General features: G+C 41.8%; 1 protein-coding gene across 1 annotated transcript in view; it reads right to left on the reverse strand.

The window, feature by feature from the left end:
- Window positions 1-236: 236 nt before the first annotated feature.
- LOC308298658 (lysophosphatidylcholine acyltransferase 1) overlaps window positions 237-25,047 on the reverse strand; it is a gene marked incomplete at both ends in the record, with an annotated part of 54,975 nt that continues 30,164 nt past the window's right edge. Inside the window, 11 exons of the mRNA XM_080742301.1 lie at window positions 237-466; window positions 4,701-4,842; window positions 5,661-5,759; window positions 6,169-6,322; window positions 9,881-10,006; window positions 12,304-12,386; window positions 12,810-12,864; window positions 14,689-14,723; window positions 15,300-15,358; window positions 18,108-18,168; window positions 20,279-20,391. Coding sequence (XP_080598427.1) covers window positions 237-466; window positions 4,701-4,842; window positions 5,661-5,759; window positions 6,169-6,322; window positions 9,881-10,006; window positions 12,304-12,386; window positions 12,810-12,864; window positions 14,689-14,723; window positions 15,300-15,358; window positions 18,108-18,168; window positions 20,279-20,391 — 1,157 coding nt within the window. The remainder of the gene's footprint in view (window positions 467-4,700; window positions 4,843-5,660; window positions 5,760-6,168; window positions 6,323-9,880; window positions 10,007-12,303; window positions 12,387-12,809; window positions 12,865-14,688; window positions 14,724-15,299; window positions 15,359-18,107; window positions 18,169-20,278; window positions 20,392-25,047) is intronic.

Genomic DNA, 25,047 nt, shown 5'->3' on the forward strand with positions numbered 1-25,047 from the left:
GCATTGTATCTGAAACTGACACCAAGAACAACTTAAACAAAAATAATCTAAAAGAAAATAAACTCTTATCAGGCTAAAAATAACTTCAGAAAATGTTATGGAAAAGATAATAAAAAAGGGGGTAAACGTCTTCGTAGTTTGGCTAATCACTCAAATACAGCCCCCCTAATGTAACACATTAACACACCCCCACTCTCTCACCAGGAGAGGTGAGGGGCCTTCCCCTATAATCCATCCTAGGTGTGTTTCTTGAGTCTGTCTATTGTGCTGTAATGGTCTTTAGGGCTGAAGTCGGGGCAGATACCGTTGGCTGTTTTGGGAGTGGCAGTGCCTCTGTTGGTGCTGCCAGGGAGGCTGGGTTTGAGCTGGGGGCCACGGTGGTGGCAGTTATGGAGGACTGCATTGTCTGTGTACAGGTGCTCCTCAGCAAAGTCTGGGTGCTGCTCCACAAAGCTCCTGAACCTTTCTGCAGCAACAACCACAAGAGGGCGGCAAACACAAAGAGGAAAAAACTTTAGAGCAGTGGTTTTCAAACCCTTTTCATGTCAAAGTCCATTATTTATTCGGCGCGTCTGAGCCACGCACAGGCCACCATTTGATGAGATTTAGCCTCTCAGACCCAAACCTTTCATGCTGTATCGATGTGATACCGTAGCAGAGATAAAAGGCTAACGTTGATCAAAATAACAATTCTTCTACATTCTCTAATTGCGTAGAATTCTTGTAAATTAAGTATTGCAGATATTAAACAATAATCTAACTCTTGATTGCATAAAATGAAACCAAATGGACCCGAGAGGGTCCATTTGGTTTCATTTTACGCTCTCAAGAGTTAATATCTATAAGGGTCTATTTGGTTACCTACTCTCCATCATTTAGCTGGGGACCACCTGGAACCCCCTCAAGGACCACCGGTGGTCCCCGGACCACTGTTTGAAAACCACTGCATTAGAGGATTGCATCATTCTCAAGAGAAACTGGCATTGCCGAAGGGCCAGTGCTGTCGTTGATGGCACTTATGACTTAATAAAAGACAGGCCTGGAGAGATGATGAATGACTGGTGAGGTAGGGGTGTGATAAAATGAACTGACAGTGAATATAACACCCTGCGTGGAAATTACTAAACTGTCCTCATCTCAGCTTGACCTCATGGGACATCAAGGTACTTTCTATTGATGCAAATTATATTAACATTATTATTTCCTGAGCAGCAAGTACTCCATTCTAATGGATAATGTGGACCAGGCAACAATTATGATTTAGGAGACATTACCGATGCATTTAGGAAGATTTATGAGACGGGAGTCGCTTTAGATTCAGACATCTATGATGAGGCAATGGTGGAAACATAAGACACAAGCCGCATAACGCTGGTAAATGCTTTCCTTTTTCGGATTTCCCTCCAAGTATGAATTTGTTTACTGAATATTATTTTGCATAATCTGATGTGTTTGGGGTAGGGATGCTGGGCGGGAAGTGTGATATTTGTCACTGCACATACTCCTACGGGCTGGGGCGGCACCTACAGTATATACAAGGTCCAGGTGGGAGCTCCTCGATGGTAGGTGAGCCAGTAGGATACAACAGCAGTGACAACACACAGAAATGTGTGTGGGGAGGAATACTTTGGCATACTGATTATGAATCTTAGAGACAACTGTAATTGTGACCGAAGGTCGCAGTATGCCATGAGAAATGTCGTAGCTTGTCCTTCCGTACAGGAAGTGATGTCACGTGACATCACTTCCTGATCAAACCCTGGATATTCATACTTACTGTGACATCAGTAGATTGCTCCCACCTGTTCCCACCTTGGGTTCAGGTGGGCGCCAGAACCCAACCATACAACGCCGGCCATTCTGGCCTATTAGCTGCGCTTTATTTTGAAATCCCAGCGTGCTCAAGTGTGCACGTCAGCACACTTGAGTGTCACATGACTCTGATCCGGATGTTGTTGCAGACCATCATGGATAGGCTAAAGCTATAGTTAGCCCATCATTATTTTGCCATCTAGCCGTGGAAAAATGTGGTTCTCGCCAATAAAAACATATATTTGAGATAAAGAAGGTTTTCTCCAACAAAATGCATTGGATTAAATGGAGGATTTTAGCTGCGCGATGATGTCAACGCCTAATTGCGACCGTAGGTCGCATTTACTGATTCAAACCCTGCACAAAGTGTAAGTAACTCCGTCCGTCCCTCCGTCTGTCTGTCAGTCTGTCTGTCACACCTCACACGTCACACTTTTTCCCTGCTTATATCTCCGCAACCGTTGCCCCGATCCATGCCAAATTTTGCACACACGTTCCTTGGCTGCCAAACTACAACCCCCGGAGCTCCAGGGACCCCCAGGTCCCTGGGGGACCCCCAGATGTAAAAAATGACCAAATGCGCAAACATGACCAAATGACCACCCTAACGGGGCTGCTCACGGGGAATTCCCGGGGACCACCGACTCCTGGTGCTCCAGAACGGATGCAAAAGTGGTGGCGCCCCCAGTGGAGGACCCCCTACACTGCAGCTCACATAAAATGCCGTAACTCCGGCTAGGAGCGACCGGGACAGCGGGGGCCGGTACCTATTCGTCCGCCTTGCCGGCGCGGACACCCCAGCCCTCATTTCTCACATGGCCCTCTTCTAGCGCCACCATGAGGCCGATTCTTGCAAAACACATTTTTGGACACTGCTCCTACAATTTTCGCCCTAAAATCACGCAAATCGGTACACAGTATGTCTACACTCATCCCATCAACATGAATCTGTCCCATATAGCGCCACCTCCAGGCCGATTTTTAAAAACACATTTTTGGACACTGCTCCTACAGATTTTGCCCTAAAATCACGAAAATCACTACACAGTATGTCTACACTCATGTCATCAACATGGATCAGGAAGATTTTGTCAAAACACATTTTTGCCCTATTTGTGGAGATAAGTGACCTACGGTCGCTTATCTCCCGATTAATAAGGTCACTGTATATATACTGTACTGTACAGTATATCTCCCGAACTAGTTCAGGAATGGCATAAAAATAAATGAAATATAAACTTTTAAGAAATGGGCATTCCAAGATATGGGCTTAATATTGATGACATCAGGGATCTCCATGTATGAGCATAAACGAGACAAGGACTGATCTCCATTTATGGCCATTTATTAGTGAATACAACTGATTGAATGAATTTGACTTGAATGGGGAAAATTCAAATGTTAAGACGGAAATCATTGTGACTCTGGTCACGGCAACCATACTTGCAATTTCCAATTGCATCTTTCTAGTTCAAGGTTGGAGAGGATTGGACCTGACCATTGAACATGGTACCCATCCAAGGTACCCATATATGGTACCCATCCAAGGTACCCATATATGGCACTCATATATTGAACAAAGACCACGAGATGTCATCAATCCCATTCCGAAAACGTTAATATTAAGTCCATATATGTATATGGATATATATATTAACAATTTGTACGCCAAACTCGTTCAGTAACGAGATACGGCCACTAGAGGTCGCTCTGCCAAAAGGAGTTGTCTCGTTCAGGAACGAGACAAAGGGTTAACTTGGTTACATGGAGCTGCATGCATCCTGTGTTGTCAGTGAAAGACCCTAGTCCATACGTCATAACGTAGCTCGCAGAGAGACAAAATGGCGCGTCTAGGCTGCATTGATTTCTATTCTATGCTGAAACATAAAAAGGGCTTTATCTATGAATAAGGTGCAAAGAACGCCAGGGAAGCAGAGATCTGATTGTTTTCACGGCGGTTTGGATTTTAGTTTCGCGAGCGTTTGTAAACAAATGGATTATCTTCCTCAATCGTCAGTGGACACTCACGTGCACACGCACAAAGCTTCCGAGGCTCTTCAAAATTAAAGCGTAAGTGAACGACGGCAGCAGCAACAGCTAGAAATGTTAGAAACCTTGGCCTCCCATGTGTTAATAAAGGATAAAATAAATAAAATGTCCATATACAGTATGGGCATTCCCAGATGATGCCCTGTTAGGTTACCCCTTATGCCCATATATGGAGATCCCCAGGCATCAAACCCAGGCCCTAACTCGCCAAGGCCCTGCTTGGCTTTACTAATACGTTTTATGCCCATATATGGAGATTCCTATATTATCAAAATTAAGAACATATCTGGGAATGCCCATATTTGGTAATGCCAATATATGGGCATGTTTTGACATAACATTGTTGACTATCATGCAGGGGTCTCCATATAGTGAGTAACTGGTCCCATATACATCACTGGCCAGATGGCCATGAATTGGCGCGACCTAGGTCGCATGTCACCCTGAGGTGTCTTACTAGTGGATAAAAAAAGTGTCAAAAGAACACAATCAACAAAGTAGATCAAAGATTTGAACACCGTACATACGCCACTGTCAATGCTTATACCGGTAAATGATACAAAACGCATTCAATGAGATGCAGATTCATGCAAAATGAAGGTTGTGGTATCAAATTGTTGAAGACTAGAATGAGTAAGAATAAAAACATTGTCATATGGCGATGTCAAATCGGGATGCATTGTGAGATGGTAGATCAGATATATATAATAATAGGGATGCCAGTTGCAAAGTGGTAAAGCAAGCAAAGACAATGACATGAACAAAAAATGCAAATTGTCCCAGAATGGACATGAAAATCCAAATAGTCCAGCAAGGCTTTGTCATAGGAGAATAATTACCATATGTGATCTTGCCCGTGTCTTCCACGTCGATGGCACTAAACAGGTGTGACACACTGAGGTTGGCCACTCCTAACGCTGTCTTTAGGATAATGGCTAGCTCCGTCTCTGTGATGGCTCCATCCTCCTCTGCCTCAAACATCTGGATACATTGTGAATGAAAATATACCTTGAGATACAGTGCCCACGAGATTTGCCAGCAGGTGTACAACGAAAGAGTTGCTGTCAGATAAACAAGCAAGCACATATTCTATACAGGTCCACAGTGTGTGTGGCAATGGAAGTAATTTGGTTTTATGTGTATTCCCCAAATTAATGATGGTGTAAGTAAACAAACAAATACATAGTTGCTACTTTGGAACAGCTGGTGACCTTTTTGTTAGATTGCCTATGAAAAGGATAAAAGTGTGATATTATTGAACACATACAAACAGTAGAATTATCATGTAAACCTCATGAGCACCACACAGATTATTCCATGACAAGAACAAACGCCTGATTGCTTTATAAACCATTCATTAACTTCAATCTAATATTGTGAAAAGGTAATAAAATTAACAACAATTGTAATATTATTTACCTATTACTAATATTGTCATTTGTGCTCGATCCATAATTGACTGACCCCAGGGATCTGTTCTTGGTCCCCTACTTCTTTGCCTGACAAAATCTGAAAGGAGCAGATCTAAAAGCGTTGCGAGCTTGTAGATCTCCTTTTTTTTGCCAAATGTTCATCTATTTTTGCCATGTGGCTAAGTGTGCCAGCCCGCCAGTATATAAACATAAAACATTTACAACAAGATGCGCTTATCAATTCATCAATCTTCCATTTGAACGTTGAAACCGACTGGTCTGAATGACATTTAATTGTTGGAAATGTCATGATGATCCTAAGCAATCATGGAAAAAGTCCTTCCCACCTGCTGGCTAGATAAGCATGAAGCCAGGAATACAACATACCTTAAAGGCCAATCTCATTGTTGCCAGAGTTTTTGCGGGTCTGCATACAACAGATAAGGCAATCACATATTCTCTGATATCCATGGAGTTGTCTTCATACTAAAAAAAAGAAAAAAAGAGGCATAAGAATCAAGCGTGAGAATGGGGTGTGAGGCAATTAATTTCCCTTTCTGCTCCATTTTTCTTTGGTAGTATTATTGAGTGGGTGTAATTTTGATTTACGAAGACCTTTCTTTTATTTGACACTACACTACGGTGGCTGTATTGGATCCACACCAACATAATTAATATAACAGGAACCATGGGTTAGATCAGTGTCATGTATCCCCTTTTGTGTTTTGATTTCCGAGTGCTTGGGAGGATTTGTGCACAGTGTATTCAGTGAAATACATCCATCAACTGCTTTCAGTTAAATAACCTAAATACTAATACTAATACAACAACAACAACAAATAATAACAACAATTATAGAAAACACATCTGTCTTTAGAAAGTCCTTCATTCTGACCTCATCAAAGAGAGAGAACAGGTCCCGCAGAAGGTCTGAGACGGGCACATCCAAATACTGAGCAAAGTCCTCTAAACTCAGTTTCTCTCCCTCTAGCTTCCTGGCTCTGTTTCCATAATCCTGCAGAACCTTCTCTGTGTTTTGTGGTTTCAACCTGCAACAGAGGAGGAAAAAAAAAACTATTTATAAATGAATAAGGGGATACCTGGTGGTGGTGGGTATTCTGGTTTGGTATACTGTGATGCCATGCCCTTATCCCAATACAACGAGGAGAACAAGGGAGTGCAGACCATCTAGTTATTAGACCCGTAAACCCGAAGTAGACAAACTATGCAGTTTACAGTCCCCACTGCCCCCTCAGAAATGCAAATCTTTATATTATGTTCCCACTTTGTATAATAGTAACTAGAAAAAAGCCCCCTGCGGGGGCCTGGCCCCTTATGTAAAAGTCCCCTGTACTCAAGAGATGGATACAGTCCAGAGGGCAGCTAAGCAATACAAATGTAGGATAGCTCAACATTAAATATGCAGTTTGTTCCAAAATGCAAAATGGTGTAAAATGTTGAGTCTGTAAGATATATACAATAGTTTCAGAAATACAAACCCCTCAGGTACAGGGTGGCCTGCTCTGTTTTGGCTGGGTGGGTTATAATAAGATAGAAAAAAAGCACCCCCTGGGCGTTTGTTTAGGTGGCATGGGATGTGTAGTGTAGTAGGAAAGGCAAAGTTAAATATTATGTTGAAATAAAGTGTACAATGGTAGGCCTACTGTTGAATAGTTTTTTTTTAAATTATGAAGTTGTTGTAGAACATGGAATGATTTTGGCATCGGTAGCCTAATACTTTTGTGCTTTTACTCAAGTAACACATTCGAACACACACGTTACTTGTAACAGAGTACTTTTACCTAAGTAGAAACATTTCAGTACTTTTCCACTCGCAGCGTCAACGGACGTTGCCGTTGGTGTTATACACCGAATCGTGAACTATAGAAAACGGTGCCTGCGATGTTTTGATGTTTTAAATCATGTTTATGTCATTTCTACACAGATGTTGTTTGTTTTAGGTAATTTCTACACACGTTGTTGTTCATAGCTTAAGAGGATAGGATCGAGTAGGGCATGGGAGGGAGAGTACTTTTACCTAAGTAAAAACATTTGAGTAGTTTTGCAACTCAGCATCCACTGATGTTGCTGTTATACTCCGAATCAGCCGCCCCTCTACCCCTCTCCCTCTCAAAGCCGTTCTGAGTAGAGGTCTTCACGGGTCCAAAAAAGCGAACCGAAATCGAAAAGTACCGTCAAATTTCGTCCGATTCCGTCCCGTTCCGACTTTCTTTCTTTTTTTACAGACCGAAACCCGTGACATGTTGTCCCGAAATCCTTTTATTTCCGAGGTTCCGAGAGATCCGACCAGTAATATTTTTTATCATTTTTTAATCCATTTTATAATGGAAATATATATATATATATATATATATATAAAATATATATATATAAATGAATAAATAAAAAACGACAACAACAGGCAACGTATTTTTGCTATGTTTGAAAAATAATAGGCCTAATATTTTTTATAATTTTTTAATCCATTTTATAATGGAAATATATATATATAAATACAAATATATATATAAATGAATAAATAAAAAACGACAACAACAGGCAACATATTTTTGCTATGTTTGATTTGTTCTTTTCTTATTTAAATAAAAAAATGAAAACTTCCCCATGGGGTGCTGGAACACCTGCAGCACCCCTAGTTCCCACGCACTGGCAGAGTCCTGCACAGTGGCCACTGTGCCAAATTCACTTTCACTTGTTTCAGCGGTGTGGATGCTCGGAAGCAAAAAAAATTAAAACGTCTCCATATTGCCTGGGAAGTCTACTTCGCAGAGAAACCGTGGCCTTTGCGATTCGCTAATCGCGGGATTTCGCATCGCGATTTCGGGTTTGAAAACGATTAACCATGCAGCAGTAGTTCTTTTCTGCTGAGGAGGGGGCGGTGGGGGGCCTTTTTGGTCGGCGGGGCCCTACGCAGCATGCGTAGTCTGCGTGTACGGTCCGCCGCCGCTGATCCTGATCATATAGTGCAGAAGCGCACGCCAGCGCACACACACACACACATTGATTGATTGCTTGCTTTATAGTTTGCATAAAAAGCAGAAAGTACACACACGTCACACACACAGTACGGGTCCTAACAGGTCCTCTTGGGTTATATACATGATGATTACAGTCCCGTGTCCGGAGTGTTCCGAGGGAAATGCGACCATGCGCACAGAAAGACAGAGTGGAACAGTTATTGTGGGATTAATTATGACACATGTGGGCACATGACGAAATTAGATAGGTCCTTTGTTGCTAGCTGCATTAAGGTTGTCATTGCAGGAAAGTCAGAAAGGGTAGGTTTAAAGCACGCTATTCCTATTATGTTATACTGTGCCGCTGCTCTCTCTCAACTGCCCCCCCCCCCCCCCCCCCCCCCCATCTCCTCCATCTCTGCATCTCTGCTTGCAGGCAGTGTTTGTTTACGCCCATTTGTGACGTGAATCGCGTCGTCGGTCAACTATGGCTTGTGCAATATATGGCCCAAAAAAAAATTAAACATTTTGGCATTATATGAGAAGTAGAGACACATCTGAAGGTGATAAAGTTGATGTTGGGCAAGGTACATGCGTTATTGATTTTTGTATTGTGTTTTTTAGACAATTGAACAACTGCTGAACGTGGAGTTACAGATGGACCAACCAGCATACACACTATTTTTTGGGGCGATTCTAATAAAGGTGTGGGATGTTTCCTTCAATGTTACCTACTGTATCAAACGTGCTAGTGTCGTGTCTGTATGTGTGTGTAAAGGGCAACACAGACCCGGAGCGTTTCTGTGTAGATCTTTTTTTTTTCTCTTTTTTTTTTTTACGTTTTCCAACAATTAGACAAGACTACTAGAGAGAGAGAGGGGGAGAGGGGGGGTGGAGGGAGAGCACTCTGTGCATCGTTGTGCAGCAAATAATTAAAAATTAAGTACTTTAAAACCCCTGGATACTATGTATCATACTGCAGCGCACTTTGTTACGTGCCATGGCTTAAACTCATCATTGTACATTGTACTCTTCTTCATTGTACCAGATCACAGGATTGAGTTATGTTGGAGGTTTCTCAAACAAGAACAACGATGGGTAATATTGCCTTCAGGCAGCAAAGGCACCTTGTGTATGGAAAAAATGTCGGGTGGTTTTAAGTTGGATTGCTATGATGCTTGTAAGATTTTATTGTTAGATTTGATGCTGGAATAAGCCAAATGCACCTGTCTGATGCCTTGTTGGCATTTTTAGGGCCTACAGGATATCATTAACTTTCACTTATAGTCTATATGATAGAAGAAAATGTATTCTCTGAGATTTCTGCAAATGTGGACACAAACTGGCCGTCTGATCTGCTTCTCAATATAACGTTACAAAGGAGCGGCTTGTTATCTCTGTCCGCCATGTTTTAGTACACCACATTAAAACCTGAAAGTACTGTAAGTCTGCTCTCTCTCTCTCTCTCTCTCTCTCTCTTGAAACAATTTCAATTTCCTATACTTTTCTATTTCTATTTTTTTACCCTCCCCCAGCGTAAAAGTTTAGTGTAGTTAAAAGGTATTAGTTTTTTTTACCCATCTTAGATGTGTGTGGGAATAATGCTTAAGGAGGTGCAAAGGGACTCACCCCAGTCTCCTTACAAGCTTGGCAAACTCTAAGAGACAGGTGTCCACTGGAAGTCTGAGTTGGCCCTCTGCCATGGCCAGCTGGCAGTCCTCAAATGAGCAGTCAGTGATGGGGACCCCCAGAGCTCTGGAAGACAGCACAGAGACAATGAGCCTGCATAGATCAATATAGATACTACACTAGTATGTTCACACATTACAGTAGATGGTTTAAAGCTATACTGTGTAAGTTGCTAAACTAGTGGTCAGTAGCGGTATTGTTTTTTTCAGCCGTTTTTCGCCCAGTGTCACCGCGGACCACCGGAGCGGGGCCGCAAACCACCGCCGCAAACCACCGCGACCGATACGAATCCGTAGAGGGGTAGAACGTAATTTTCTGACCAGGATTTGGGGAGTAAGAGGCAAGAATCCTTCACCATCGTAAACACTGTAGCTGAGGGTGGCTACTTCCTGAAGAGACGGCAAGACACGCTGTGATTGGCCGGTAGTGTATCATGTGTGTATGATCCGCGATGTGATTGGCCAACGTATACACAACGTATACAGATGATGCAGATGACGTAATTTTGCCGCGAAATCTGGACCCCAGCCAGGATCATAGAAAACATATTTACAGAAGGCTTTAGGGGCTGAAATTAACGGAGTGGGTGTTCTAAAACTTTAGCGATTTAATTGTTAGGACAACCTTAAGATTTGTTTTATAAAAAAAGTTACATAGTATAACTTTAAGACAGTGGTTCTCAACCTGTGGGCCGGGGGGGGCATTGCAAGTGGGCCTTAAAATAATTGTCAAAACACTAAGATTATAACGATAATATAACATAACATATGTGCATATAACATAAAATATGTTGTATTATATGTAATATCAAATAAATGTGTTTAGAGAAAAAAGAAGAAGAAAATGAGACGTCATTGTGATACAGATAAATAGAAATACTGTGTTATTTCCATTGAACCAAACCGGAAAACAATCTATTGATTGATCATTAAAGTAAACGTGCTCTGACCACTTAACACAGCTGCCTGTTAAGTGGTCAGATGGGTGGGCCGTGAATGTTTTGAGGTTTTCAAGTGGGCCCTGATCCACAAAAGGTTGAGAACATAGTAGACAATGATCTTACTAGTTACACTAGTTCACACCAATACATGCTTTAAACCAGGGGTCTTCAATGTTTTCAAGCCAAGGACCCCTTAAGTAAGATAAAGCAGGGACCCCCAATACTGTATAAAATTGTGTTGCAGATTTTCATCGATTTCATGAAAGCACTGTCATCAGTCTATGTTGGATTCGTGTTCATGTGTTTTTTCATACATTTAACCACTTAAATTGCTGATACTTAGTAAATCAGACCTTTTCACTCTCTACACCAAACCTATTTGCCAAAAATAGCCGATCTACAAGCTTTCAACGCCTAACGGCTAAAGTTCTCCTCAGAATAGGGATGCGAGGGTTCAAGTTGTTCATTGAAAATAATTATCCTATCACACAAAGATTTGGTGGCCCCCCTGCAGTAACTCTGAGGACCCTCGAGGGGTCCCGTACCCCCTGTTGAAGACCCCTGATTTAAACGTTGTAGTGGAGCAGCATTATGATGTTTGGCAGAGGCCAAAGTTGCATATCGTTTGGCTCAAGTACTGTGATGAAGTAAAGGTGATTGCAGATAATGATAGCAGTAGCCTGAGAGAGAAGAGCTCAGATTAAATTATTTATAAAATGAAAACAGAGCCAAAGCGCTGTACTGTGTAGATCATTTGATGCTGCCAAGCTTCTTCATTTTCGTTGGGAAAGGGATAAAATAATGTCTGGAGTTTATATGTAAATGACCCAAACATTAGCAGAGATTCCAGTTATAAAATAATATGAAGCTGTGGCTACTGACTAGTCCTGTCACTTTCCCATCGTAAACTGGTACACAAACAAACCCCTGGTACCTTTCAGATTTAACAAGAAAACCGAGAAGCCTTGAGAAACTGCAATTATTTTGTTTCTTTTTTTCTTTTCTTTTTTTTTTAATTGCAACCAATAGCTAGTTATAGTTGTTAGTATAGCATGAGCTCAAGTAGACTGAGTCTTGAAAAAGAAAAGGTGTCAAAGCTTCTACTGTGGTTTTCGAATGAAGCTTTGAATATCGATCCTAGTTCTTTTATATGTCAGTAACACACGAGTTAACGGGGGGATGGGGGACTTTTGGCATTTGTGGCGCCCCTTATGGGCAGAAGCAAACACTCTTTTGGAGGCGCCATCTACTTTATAGAGACATGTAATGTTGCGTGTTTGTTGTATTAAACCACATTGTATGGAGCTCTTCTCTAACAGTCCTGTTAAACATAATTTTGTTCATTCACAATCTTTGCTGAACTGCCAGATTATAGGATTATGTAATGCAAAGTCAGCAAGCATCACTTTAAGGTACCACTTACTTGGCCATGATGCGCCTGACATTGTTGGCAAAGAGAGCAGGATTATGTTTCTCTTCCTCAGAGGGCGTGTAGATGGGAAGGTACTTCAGAAATACAACAGGTGACAAGGAGAACAATGTAAATATTACAAGATTCAGGCATTTAACACTTAAATACTGAAGGCTAATAAAAAAAACCCTAACAGGCAGACATGGGGACAGACAGACAAAGCTTATCACATTTGACAAAATATTTATGTCATTAGCTCACAAGCTTCCATTTCCACAGCAAGTTAAACAGTGGCAGAGGAATAGCAATCTGCTATTCTGAAATCATAACAACCACAGAATGCCTGGAGTAGAATTAAGATTTGAAGGCCTAGTATAGATCCCTGAGGGACTCTGGTCAATGAAGTATATAAAGTAGGGTTTAAGGCAAGTGGTTAAAAAGATTAGGGCAACTCCCAATTGGGCATTACCTCTAGATGTTCACACACATGCACACATAAACACCACTCTGGCACTCACCTCTATCTCAAACTCATTGTGGAGCTGGCACAGTGTCAGCCACAAGATCTCAAACCTGGCAAATAAGACAATTTAGCAAATTAAGTAACAAAGGTATAATAGTAGGAAAAGTAAATAAACAAAAATAAATTAATACATAAATAAGTATTCATTCGTGCTCTAGACCAGTGGTTCTCAACCTGGGGGTCGGGACCCAACGTATTTTTGGGGGGTCCCCAGATGTTTAGCTAAATGTTAACATTTATTATTAACATATTTTTTTCACTCAACAGTAAACAGTCCGACATACAGTATAAGTGTATACAGGGTGTCTGCACATTTCTAACGTAACAATTTAAGTACTTTAAAACCCTTTTTAGCACCTCTGGTCAAACATTGGTCAAATTGTCAAATATTAGAGGCAGAAATTGTGAAAATAGCAGATCTACATGCTCACTACGCCTCGCAACGCAAGGCGTTGTGAGCATGTAGATTGGCTATTTTCACAACGGAATAGATAGTGTCAAACTAAATTAAATGACAAACCCTACAACTCCAAGTGATTGTGCAGGGTGGGGGAGGTGGTCCCCGGGTTAAAATACGATTATTTTGGGGGTTGCGGCCTGAAAAGGTTGAGAACCACTGCTCTAGACGGGATGTGAAGCACTACAGTCAGCAGTTCTCATGCAAGTCAGGCAGTGCGTTCTTGACATGTGAAACGACTCAGAGGAAGTCAAAGACAAACAATAGCTCCAAAGGTTGAACTTCAAAAAGCCTTCAAAGAGTCATTCGAGAAGGCAGACAGAACTGTACAAGAGTTACAAGTGTGTTGCTTTAAATAAATGAAACCTACAACCTGTGTGTGTGTGTGTGTGTGTGTGTGTGTGTGTGTGCGTGCGTGCGTGCGTGTGTGTGTGCGTGCGTGCGTGCGTGCGTGCGTGCGTGCGTAGAATCAGTCCAGTCAGGCTGTGGGCAGTTTTAGTATTATGGGAAGGCGACTAACAGCACCCTAGAGACCCAGCAAATCAAAAGGGGTCAAACTCAGTCAAAGGATACTGTGAGGAGGATAATATCCACACCCTTTCTTCCACAGCCCAGACTAATCACTTTCCAGGCCATTCGATCCCTTAACGTTGTACAATGCAATACAATGGTAATCATGTTGTGTTTTATTCGATGAAAGAACAACACGGTCATTATGGTCATTATAATTACATTATATCATCCAGTTACTAATTTGGATTCAGTTGCTACTGTAGGCCATGAAATCTTACCTAACAAAGTATATGGTAGCGCACCACAACTTAGTCACAATCAAAATGTCCCAGCGTTTGGTTAGAGGCTCATGTTATTTTCCTACCCTGCAAGTAATCCACAGACTTGCTAATGTCACACAATTTGTCAGGCAAAAAGCCATAATAATGAAGCATTTATGGTTTATCAGGATTGTTCTAATTCCAATCATTTCCCATTTTACTTTCATTCTGAACACATAATCATTCTTCACAGCCAAAACAGTCTATTCTAGGTTTACACTGTCTTTTAATGTACGTAACGCTGCTTAGGAATTCAGAATGTGTCTCAATAATCCTATTGATTGAGTGGTTGGAGGGCTGCCAGCAGAAAAGAGATAGTTCTCCATTGCAGCTTACCAGTGTAAGAGTGTATTACTAAAGGTTTAAGTTTGATTCCCAATACAGTTCCACATACTGTAGATGTGAAGAATAATTCAACTGGCCAAACAAGCAATAGCAAAACGTGCTGAGGAAGATTCAACAGACTGAACAAACCTATATTGCCATTACTGAAGGGCAGTGCAATTTGGAATGGATCCAGGGTCATACATTTGAATGAAACAGAACATGCATAAGGCTTGTTTAATGGCAGATGATGTACTCACGCTCCGGGCCCCTGCCACGTCCATGTGATTGTGTCCTACAGACAGAATAAAGGAAAAGTTTAATCACTGGAACAAATTACTGCATGTGGAATGCAAATTATTCAGAATGTAGTTTTCTGAGATCTGGGTTATAAAGAACGGAGACCAAGTCAAATATGGCATCTGTTTGCCAAGTGTGTGCGTTTTAAAATATTCAGCAAAACATTTTCTGTAAAGACAGATCCAGGCAGTGTAGCTAGAAATATAACTGCTCCACACCCAGTAGAGAGCCATGCATAATCAGTATTTTACACAAAATCCACCATGAAACCATCCATCATGGCCTTTACTTGGCAGAAGAATGTGGGGTGAGTGCACGCACGCACGCACGCACGCACGCACGCACGCACGCACGCACGCACGCACGCACGCACGCACGCACGCACGCACGCACGCACGCACGCACGCACGCACGCACGCACGCACGCACGCACGCACGCACGCACACACACACACACACACACACACACACACACACACACACACACACACACACACACACACAGAATCCTAAGCAAGGCCAGCTAATATGCATGGCATGTTTCAGTGAACTCACCAAATTAGATTCTTACCATTTTATTTGGGTATCGAATCACCACTGGTTGCACTGGCACTGCTGGGATGAATGCTCCTATGAGGAAAAATATGCATATTAAAGTAATATATCAATATTATTTTTGTTTTGTTTTGTTTAAGCTAAATTAACTGACTGTACTTCTGAAAGAGGCAAACCAATTCAATTTTGAGCTTACACATCTGTAGGTCAACAGTCATCTATTGATTGCACATTGAAAGTAAACTTGACCACCCCATTGGACATGTCTACAAAGGCCACAGATGACATTTTGTGTTGTATGTTCTTTCTTTATTTGTTCACTTTAAGTTTAAAAAGCACCTTAAACATAAAAAACAATGACCACTTACAGTAACTGCGTTAAAATGCTTTATAATGAGTTATTGCGACCGTTTGGTCGCAGTTTAGTATCAAAACCTCCACCGGCCGTCCGTCCGTCCGTCTGTCGGTCACACGTCACACGTCACACCTTTGCCCTGCTCATATCTCCGCATCAGTATGACATCACACTGCTTGGTGTGTGCCGTCAGGGTCATTTGTGTACGGTGTGATGTCATACTGATGTCAGCAGTGTGATGTCATACTGATGTCAGCAGCTATGTCTCTATATATGGAGTTATATGTTGTTCGTGTCCAAATATGGGGCTTGTGAGGTCAGACTTAGTGAGATTCGTCGGTTATCTCCATATATGGAGGGAGAACCAGCTTATGAGCCGATGAGTTGTGTCAGAGTCGAGATCCTGCTTGCATCTAATCTGTCGGTAGATAATGCCGGTCTTATATAAGGGTCATTTGTGTACGGTGTGATGTCATACTGATGTCAGCAGTGTGATGTCATACTGATGTCAGCAGCTATGTCTCTATATATGGAGTTATATGTTGTTCGTGTCCAAATATGGGGCTTGTGAGGTCAGACTTAGTGAGATTCGTCGGTTATCTCCATATATGGAGGGATGTGTTGGTTATCTCCATATCTGGAGATTCAACCTTCAACGATTTTGACATCTTGTTACTAATCTGTCGGTAGATAATGCCGGTCTTATATAAGGGTCATTTGTGTACGGTGTGATGTCATACTGATGTCAGCAGTGTGACAGGAGATAAGCGAGTCTTACTGGTGATAATTGTTATACAGAATTGTGATAATGCATTATATACCTCAGCTTCATAGAAAGTGTTACCGCACGTTCCAACAATGTGATGCTCAAAATGAAAAGGCAGACTGACTAAAAGCATGGGTTCTTTCTGGTATTATGCAGTCACCACTGGAGACATCCCTATAGATATCAGTACAGTACTTGAAGTTATATCCAAAAATAACTTCTATAAGTATGGCAGGGCCATTAAGGATTATTTCCCCATTCCGAGTTATTGGGTAAAAGGAGAATGGAACTAACTCTTCCATTGTCTTGAAAGTAAGACAGTAACACAGTGTTCAGATCGAACACAAACGCCCCTATAAAAGTAAAATGGAAGTACAGTAGTTCTAGAATTCTCCCACTGTGTAATCTTCCCTTGACAAATTGAACTATAAATACCCTGAGGAAGTCAGGTCATTTCAGCCAGTCACTGACTTGTCGTCCTGCATGAATGCTGTACTTCATGGTCAATTGGTTTCTAATTCAGTGACTGCTTTTCCTTCTATAGAATGTATAGAAACTTTGACAGGAGAGTAAAAAAGGAAGCATCCATGCATGTGAGTGTGTGTTTGAGAGCAGGGTCAGAAATCCACTTCTTGTCTTACCTGCCAAGGTGGCTGGTATATGGAAAAAATGTGCTGGCCAGACATTTCTTTTTTACGGTCAACAACAGTATTCTTTTTTACTTTAGCTATTATTCCTATTTACTGTAGCATGTAATTTCATATGTGATTGTCAATCATTATTATAGAGAATAAGTAAGAAGCTGTCATGTGGCTTCATCTGCTGTTTCTGCAGTGTGATGATGATCAGCGTGACATGATGCTACCTCAAGTGTGTCACAGGGACTTGCCCCCAATCCAATCCTTGATGCTGAGTACCAAGCAGGGAGGCATTGGTATAACATCTTTAAAGTCTTTTGTATGATTCCGCCGGGAATTGAACCTAACCCTCCCAGTCTCAGGGTGCACCTCAAAAACACCGAGCTGGTCAGTGGTCAATACAATTAAGAGGCACAAAGATTTTCAACAAAAACTGTGAAATCACTTTTCCATGGGTTGACACTAAGTTCTCAGAGGAACAAAGATTTTGGGCAGAACAAAAGCTTGTTTTGCAATAAAATTAGGATCTGAATTGATATTTTAAGCTGCATTGATCAAATCTCATGATGTCATGACTGACACGACTGCCAAGTTTGGTGCAGGAGCAACAGTATGCCTGGGGCCCCTGGGACTAACGGTGTACTAAGCCTCGCATGCAGCACAGAAGGTTGAGCCGACTGAATCGACAACAAATCAGAAGCTCTCTTCAGCATTTTGTTGGAAAAATAAAAATAAATCTACCGTCCAGAGTGGCGGGTGGTCCTTACTTGCCAAAGACAAAATGTACCCACATTTAAGCAGTTTGATTTTGGACCATGGTTAGAGAGAAACAGAGAGAGAAAGAGAGAGAGAGAGAGAGAGAGAGAGAGAGAGAGAGAGAGAGAGAGAGAGAGAGAGAGAGAGATTGTGTGTGTGTGTGTGTGTGTGTGTGTGTGTGTGTGTGTGTGTGTGTGTGTGTGTGTGTGTGTGTGTGTGTGTGTGTGTGCGTGTGCGTGTGCGCGTGTGCGTGTGTGTGTTGGAGGATTGGGGGTTGGGGGTAGAAAGACTAAAAAGAAGCACTCCCACCTGGCTTGAAAGTGATTAGGCAGGATCTATTGGTGCATGTTCCTTCTGGGAATATCATTATCTGTAGGAAAGACAGGAAATTATACATTATGGATGTGTTGTTGGGTATGTTCACACTATCTAGCCTTTTGAGAAGAAAAAGCACTGCCTAGAGCACCCTTTCTGCTGAAAATGAAAGAGGATATACAGGGTATGTATGCTCCACCCCGAGAAGGAGCTCCTGGACGAGGGTGTGATGATATGCCCTGTAGTCTGTACCACTGCTGGGGTCGGAGGATGTCATGCACCCACACCCAACCAGAGGTGGAAAAAGTACTCACATCTTTTACTTAAAGGAGTAGTTCAACCCCAAAATGACTTTTCTTCTATTGATTACTCACGCCACAGAGACTTGAGTTCAATAATATTTTTTTGTTTTTGTCGCATTCCTAATACAAAACATTTGTTATAGTAAATTTACCCCCATTGATTCCGGATGTGGACCCAAATGCATTTGGGTCTCCATCCGGAATCAATGGGGGTCCATTTATTGTAATCAAATTATTGGCTTAAGAATGCAACAAAAAACTAAAATAATTAAAAGTATCTATAATGCAATGTAGAAATACTCTGGATTTCAAAATGTACTTACAGTACCAAAAGTAGAATGTACTCGTTATGCAGAATGTCCCGTTTCACAAGGTATCATATGTATAAAATGTATTAAAATCTTTTGAAAATAGCAGATCTACAAGCTCACAATGCGTTGTGACGCATTGTGAGCTTGTAGATTGGCTATTTTCCAGTGGTGTAATAAGTACTCACATTCTTTACACTCGGTATCAATACTGCAGGGTAGAAATATTCTGTTGTAAGTAATAGTCTGGAATTAAAAATGTACTTGAATAAAAGTACAAAAGTGTTGGTATCAAAATGTACTTAAAGTACCAAAAGTAAAAGTACAATGTGTTTGAAAATAGCAGATCTACAAGCTCACAACGCATCGCATATTTTCAAATAGCCGAGGTATAAAATAGGGCTAAAGTGGTTTAAGTATGTTTTATAATATCATAATTTATATCTGCAAAGTAGCTAGTAACTAAAGTTTTCAAATAAATAGTGGAGTATAAGTACAATATTTGGATCTGAGATGTAGTGGAGTAGAAGTAAAATCGGAAAAAAAAAAAAAAAATTGGAAATACTCAAGTACAAATACCTCAACATTGTACAAACCAACTCATTCCCAGCCAAATATGATTCCATCATCATTTTTCAGTAGTCCCAGTCAGCCACCATTGCCTTCCATCGCCTTGGTGATCATTTTTTTTATTTTTTTTATTGTTTTGAATTTTTTTTAGCAAAAACTGTGTATTCTAACCCCTCAAAGCCTTAGCATTGAAAATGCGAAGGATCTGACGTCATCGACGTAACCCGGAAATGGAGAGACGCTTCAGCGTTAGCAAGACCGCCATTAGCTGTTGAAACTAGCCAAAACTTTAACATATTTCAGCTTCAGTTTTACGGATTTTGATTCTGAAAAAGGTGGCTGTGGCGTGTCAAGGGTGTCCCAAGAGCATAGTCGATATGTTAAAATGCACGATCGAGTGCACGTTAGGCGCGCACGCTCGTGTTTGTCCTACGCTGTTGGTGAAGCTCGGGCCCCATTCAAATCAATGGAGCAGACTCACTGGCTTTGTTCCCATGTTGGCTAAAGCAAAGACTGTTCAAGCCTAATAGATGGCGCTCTCTAGTGGTCCATTAAAACCAGTGCAGGCTGTAATTACACATACACTGATTTGGACAGCAAATCAGTAAATGAAAAAATGCAAATATTCCTGGCATTATAAGCGCACAAGCATATTCTAAGTTGGCTGAGAGAGGGTACGGTACTTAAGTAAATGTACTTAGTTACTTTACACCACTGCTATTTTCAATTGGCTGAAATGTAATATGTAATGGAAAGTCATATTTATACTGTACATATTGTGTGTGTGTGTGTGTGTGTGTGTGTGTGTGTGTGTGTGTGTGTGTGTGTGTGTGTGTGTGTGTGTGTGCATGATCATGCGTATATGTATTATGTATATGCATGCATGCCTGAGTGTGTGTGCGTGAGTGAGTGTGTGCGAGTGAGCGTGCGTGAGTGAGTGCAGCGGCATCACTCCGTCTACCCCCACCACCACCATCTACTCTACCTGAGGCCATTCCCCTCCCGAGTGTGCTCTCCGTTTGATCTCCTCTACGGTTTTCTTCCTGGAATCCTGGTCTGACCGTGACACAAACACCGGCCTAATGTACTTGATCAGGGCTGGAGGAGAGAGAAAGGAGAACAACATGAACACAGGAGGAAAACAGATACATGGAGACAAAGACACAATGTATCCGAAATCATAAGCATACATATTCAGTAAGATATTCAGTGTCCTTAGTGTTAATTTATCAATTCGTACATCCTCAGAGTTTACTGTGTGGCTATATATGGGTACATGCAGGCGCACTAATGCAGAAGTGCACCGTCAATACCATTACCCTTTACTGACTAGACTAGAGGGATATGAGAGTCTGACAGGTCATATCACGAGTGAAAAGTGGAAGGCTGTCAGTAGTTTGTCACTAATGGAACATCTGCTACATCACTTTCACTTCTTATTACATAACCATAAGGTCCCTTGTGTCCATTATCTTTGAATATTTGTTTCCAAACATCTTATATCAACCTAATTTCCTGTCTTTGAAACCTAAACCTGGGAACAATGTTTTAGGAGGAGAAACATAAACATATCCATCTTTAATTGTTCCAAACAGAAACGCTAAAATATGAAATCTCTATTACCAGTTAATAACGGTATTTTTTATGCGGCAATGTTTTACGGTTGTGTGCGTGTATGAAAAGGCACGGAGCAATGGGAGGTAAGGACTGTCATAATGACATCCTTATGGTGTAACCAGAGTGACAGGCTGTATGGAGACCAATCTTTGGACAGTGAACCATTGAAAGTGTGATATCATGTGTCATCACTAGGACAAACAGGCCTTAGAGGCCTATATTAAATTAGCCTAGAGGGTCGACCGACGGTGGGTCGCCACTGAACGTCCCAAACATAACATACAGACTTGCAAGGCAAGTTGCTCCGATCTGCACCAAACTTGGCACAAACACTGGTCAGGGATCTGCCATCAGATTACCCACATCAGGGGCCACAGGGCATCCTTGCTCTAATCCGTCCCAAACTTGGCACAAACACTGTTCAGGGGTCTGGCATGACAATTGTGACACCAGGGGCCACATCGGTGGTCCCCAGGGGCCCCAGGCATACTGTTGCTCCTGCACCAAACTTGGCAGTCGCGCACATGGGCGCGTGCACTCATCCGCCTGGGTGACAGCAGACTGCTGGGCGAGCACTGGCGCTTTAGCTTGGGATCAACTTTCCCTCTGTGTCTAAAATAAATATTGGCACTTTGGCTACAGTGTGTACGGCCACTTCTTTGTCATTTATATTAATAGGATCAACTTTAAAATGCACAGACCTGGTTGGTTGTTTAAGTTGGACAAAATGTGTCCATATTTTCCAAAATATGGACACATTATACATCACAGGACTCCTTATTTGGGCATGGCTGACGCAGAACTGTGCGTGGATGTGGCTTGACATTATAGACATCACAGTGATCATGCAAAGTCGTATAGACTTGCAATCACCTAATAGTGGACTGCTCATCAACTGCTAGAGGAATCCTTGAGCTTTCTCACTAGATTCGTAGCGAACATTGAACATATTCTCCGGAAGAGTCACAATAGTGATCACTGGTTGCCTTTTTACCCAGGAAGTTATTTTGTTTTTACACTTTTATCCTCACCTTGAAGAAATGGCGTCTGCCAGAAGTTTCCTGTCCGAAGAGAAGTTCCTGTGTTCTATCTGTATGGATGTGTTCACTGATCTAGTCACCACTCCATGTGAACACAACTAATGCAAAGCCTGTATCACACATTACTGGAACACTAATGATGTGTGTAAGAGTCCACTATGCGCAAAACTCTTCGATAAGAGGCCAGAATTATCTGTCAATACTTTTATTTCTGAGATGGTCGAACAGTTCAGGAGTCACAACTTCAAGTTGAAAGAAGAATATGAAGCAAAGAAAGAGGCTGAAGTTCAGCAGATGATCCAGGAGAGACGACTGAAGATTGAGGAGGTCAAACACTCAGTAGAGCTCAGCAGGAAAGATGCAGATGCAGTCATAGCAGGCAGTGTGCAGGTCTTCACTGCTCTGGTCAGCTGTATTGAGAGAATCCATGATGAGCTCATTGATGTGATTGAAGAGAAGCAGAAAACAACAGAGAAAAGGGCTGAAGGCCTCATTAAAGAGCTGCAAGAGGAAGTCACTCAGTTAGAGAAGAGATGCTCTGAGCTGAAACAGATCTCAAACTCTGAAGACTAACCCGTTCAGTAATTCCCGTCCAATAACCCTGGGTGGACACCCAACGAGGATTGGACAAAGGTCAATGTCAATCCGTATTCACATGAGGGAAGTTTTAGGACAGCTGTGGCTCAGCTGGAGAAGACATTCAGAGATGAAGAAGAAGCTGAGTGATGCTGAGCTGAGGAGGGTCCAGCAATATGAGGTGGCTGTGATTCTGGAAACTGATACAGCACACTTTGAACTCATCCTATCCTAGGATGGAAAACAAGTGAGTCATGGAAACATAAAGAAAAATCTCCCAGACAACACAGAGATTCTCTAGATTTGTCAGTGTCTTAGGAAAACAAAGCTTCTCCTCAGGTAGGTTTTACTATGAGGTTCAGGTTACAGGGAAGATAAAGTGGGCTTTAAGAGTGGCCAGAGAGTCCATCTACAGGAAATGTGTAATTCAAGTGAGTCCCAACAATGCTTTCTGGACTATAGTGTTGATGAATGGAAATGCGTACTGGGCTGCTGATGACCCTGCTGTCCTCCTCCCTGTAAGAGAGGAGATCCAGAAAGTGGGAGTGTTTGTGGATTATGAGGAGAGTCTGGTCTCCTTTTATAATGCGGAGACCAGAATTCATCTCTATCTCTTTCACTGGCTGCACCTTCACTGAGAAACTATTTCCATTCTTCTATCCGTGTCTTAATGATGGTGGTAGAAACTCTGCTCCTCTGATAATCTCTCCTTTCAATCACACATCAACGAGTCATCAGGCCCCCGTGCGACATGCATGTCAAAGGCTATGGCAGAAGATAATAAGAACTGTCAATTATTGACTGTATTATATATATACAGTATATATATATACAGTATGTATATATATATATATATATATATATATATATATATATATATATATATATATATCACGGTTTGATAGAGAAACAGTACGGTCGAGAAACGGAGCACTCGTCGTGCGGCACGGGGCGGAACAAGCGGTCGCCACAACAACGTCCTCCAGGCGGAGCCGCTCGATTGTCCACGACATTGCAAGCGGCGCGAAGCGGAGCGCCGCGCGAGTTACGAAGCCGTGGTGAATGCAATCGTTATATTTATGCCCAGGCCGTAAGGCCTGGGCAAGCCCACGATAAACGCCCTGTCCAAGTGACTACAATGGAGCGCTCTCTAGCTCATAGTAAGCTAATGGCTAAACACTGCCGAGCTAGGCTAGTAAATAAAGAAAGAGAGTCGCAAACGAGTGACGTCAGCGCCTTCACTAGTGAATGGCTGTCGTCGCCATCTGGTGGTGATTGGTGTGTGGTGAACGACAAAACAAGCGCTCTTACAATGAAGTACTGAGTTACCCAAACGTACTGTAACATATATATATATACTGTGTGTGTATATATATATATATATATATATATTTATATATAGCATTAGTTCAATTCACCTTTGAACCCCTAAAGTCTTGTGAAATGATTTGGGGTCCCCCCAAGCTCCCCATATTTTGTCGCTTGGCAACTGTTCTAGATACTACATACTCAATACAGTTTTGTCTTGTCAGCTGTTGCTGAAAACTAGTACTAAACACAATTGGACTACTGATATGCTGACAGGAGCATCTCTGTGCCAATGTGCAGTGTGCCAATACCCTCCTATGAATTTCTGGGGTTCACATTCAAACTTTAATAGAGCAAATATAACGGTGGACAATATCTGACAGAGGAATGAAAAGTGTGAAGATGGAATATAAGAACAAGGCACACTATATGTCTCAGACATATAGACATAGTAATGGGACATAAAGAGAGGTGAGTTGACAAAATGTGAAGAAAGTGATGGAGGATTGCTTGAAGTGTGTGCAATCTGCGAACCGGAAGGGATTAGAGCTATAGCTAGTAGACAGAGAGACTATTATGTGTCACTCAAGGCTGATCAGAGGGTTTACTGGATTCCTCTGGCCTGACTAGGCACGATAACCCTGTTCTAACTAAAAACCCTTCTGGCATGCCAAAACACAGAAAACCCATCAACAAAAACTTTAAGATAAGAGATAAGTTAATCTACCAAACAGAAATAGCTACATAAATATCCATTATTCATGAAATGTTAGACCAGTTCATTATTAATGTCCACTGTCCTCAGGTGAAACAACCAGGCTGATTGTTTGCAAAGCAGCTGACAATAAAGTTGAAGTGCCAACAAGCGATAGGTGTCTAATTAATGTGTAATTGTATATGTTGCTTGTTTTAGCTAGTTTAGCTACAATTGGTCGGAACTTGGCAGAAGTGTTATTTGGCTCTTCTGTAAGAAAGTAGTTGAAGCCTGACTAAGCTAGCCAGGAGGTGGGGAGAGGAAAGCTAAAATAAAACATGATCCTTGGTCTCATTGGCCTCCCTTGCCCTGCTGCCATTAACACTAGCACACATTACTTGGTTGTTAACATGGCAGGCAAGTGAGGCAGCTGACTCGTCTAGATTGTTAAAAAGATCTGCTGTCTATCTGGCAGAGAGATAAAGACAAACTATACTCTGCAAGCACTCCTCTACTTCC

Source organism: Nannobrachium achirus, assembly GCF_963921795.1.
Source record: "Nannobrachium achirus genome assembly, chromosome: 2".
Taxonomy (NCBI): domain Eukaryota; kingdom Metazoa; phylum Chordata; class Actinopteri; order Myctophiformes; family Myctophidae; genus Nannobrachium; species Nannobrachium achirus.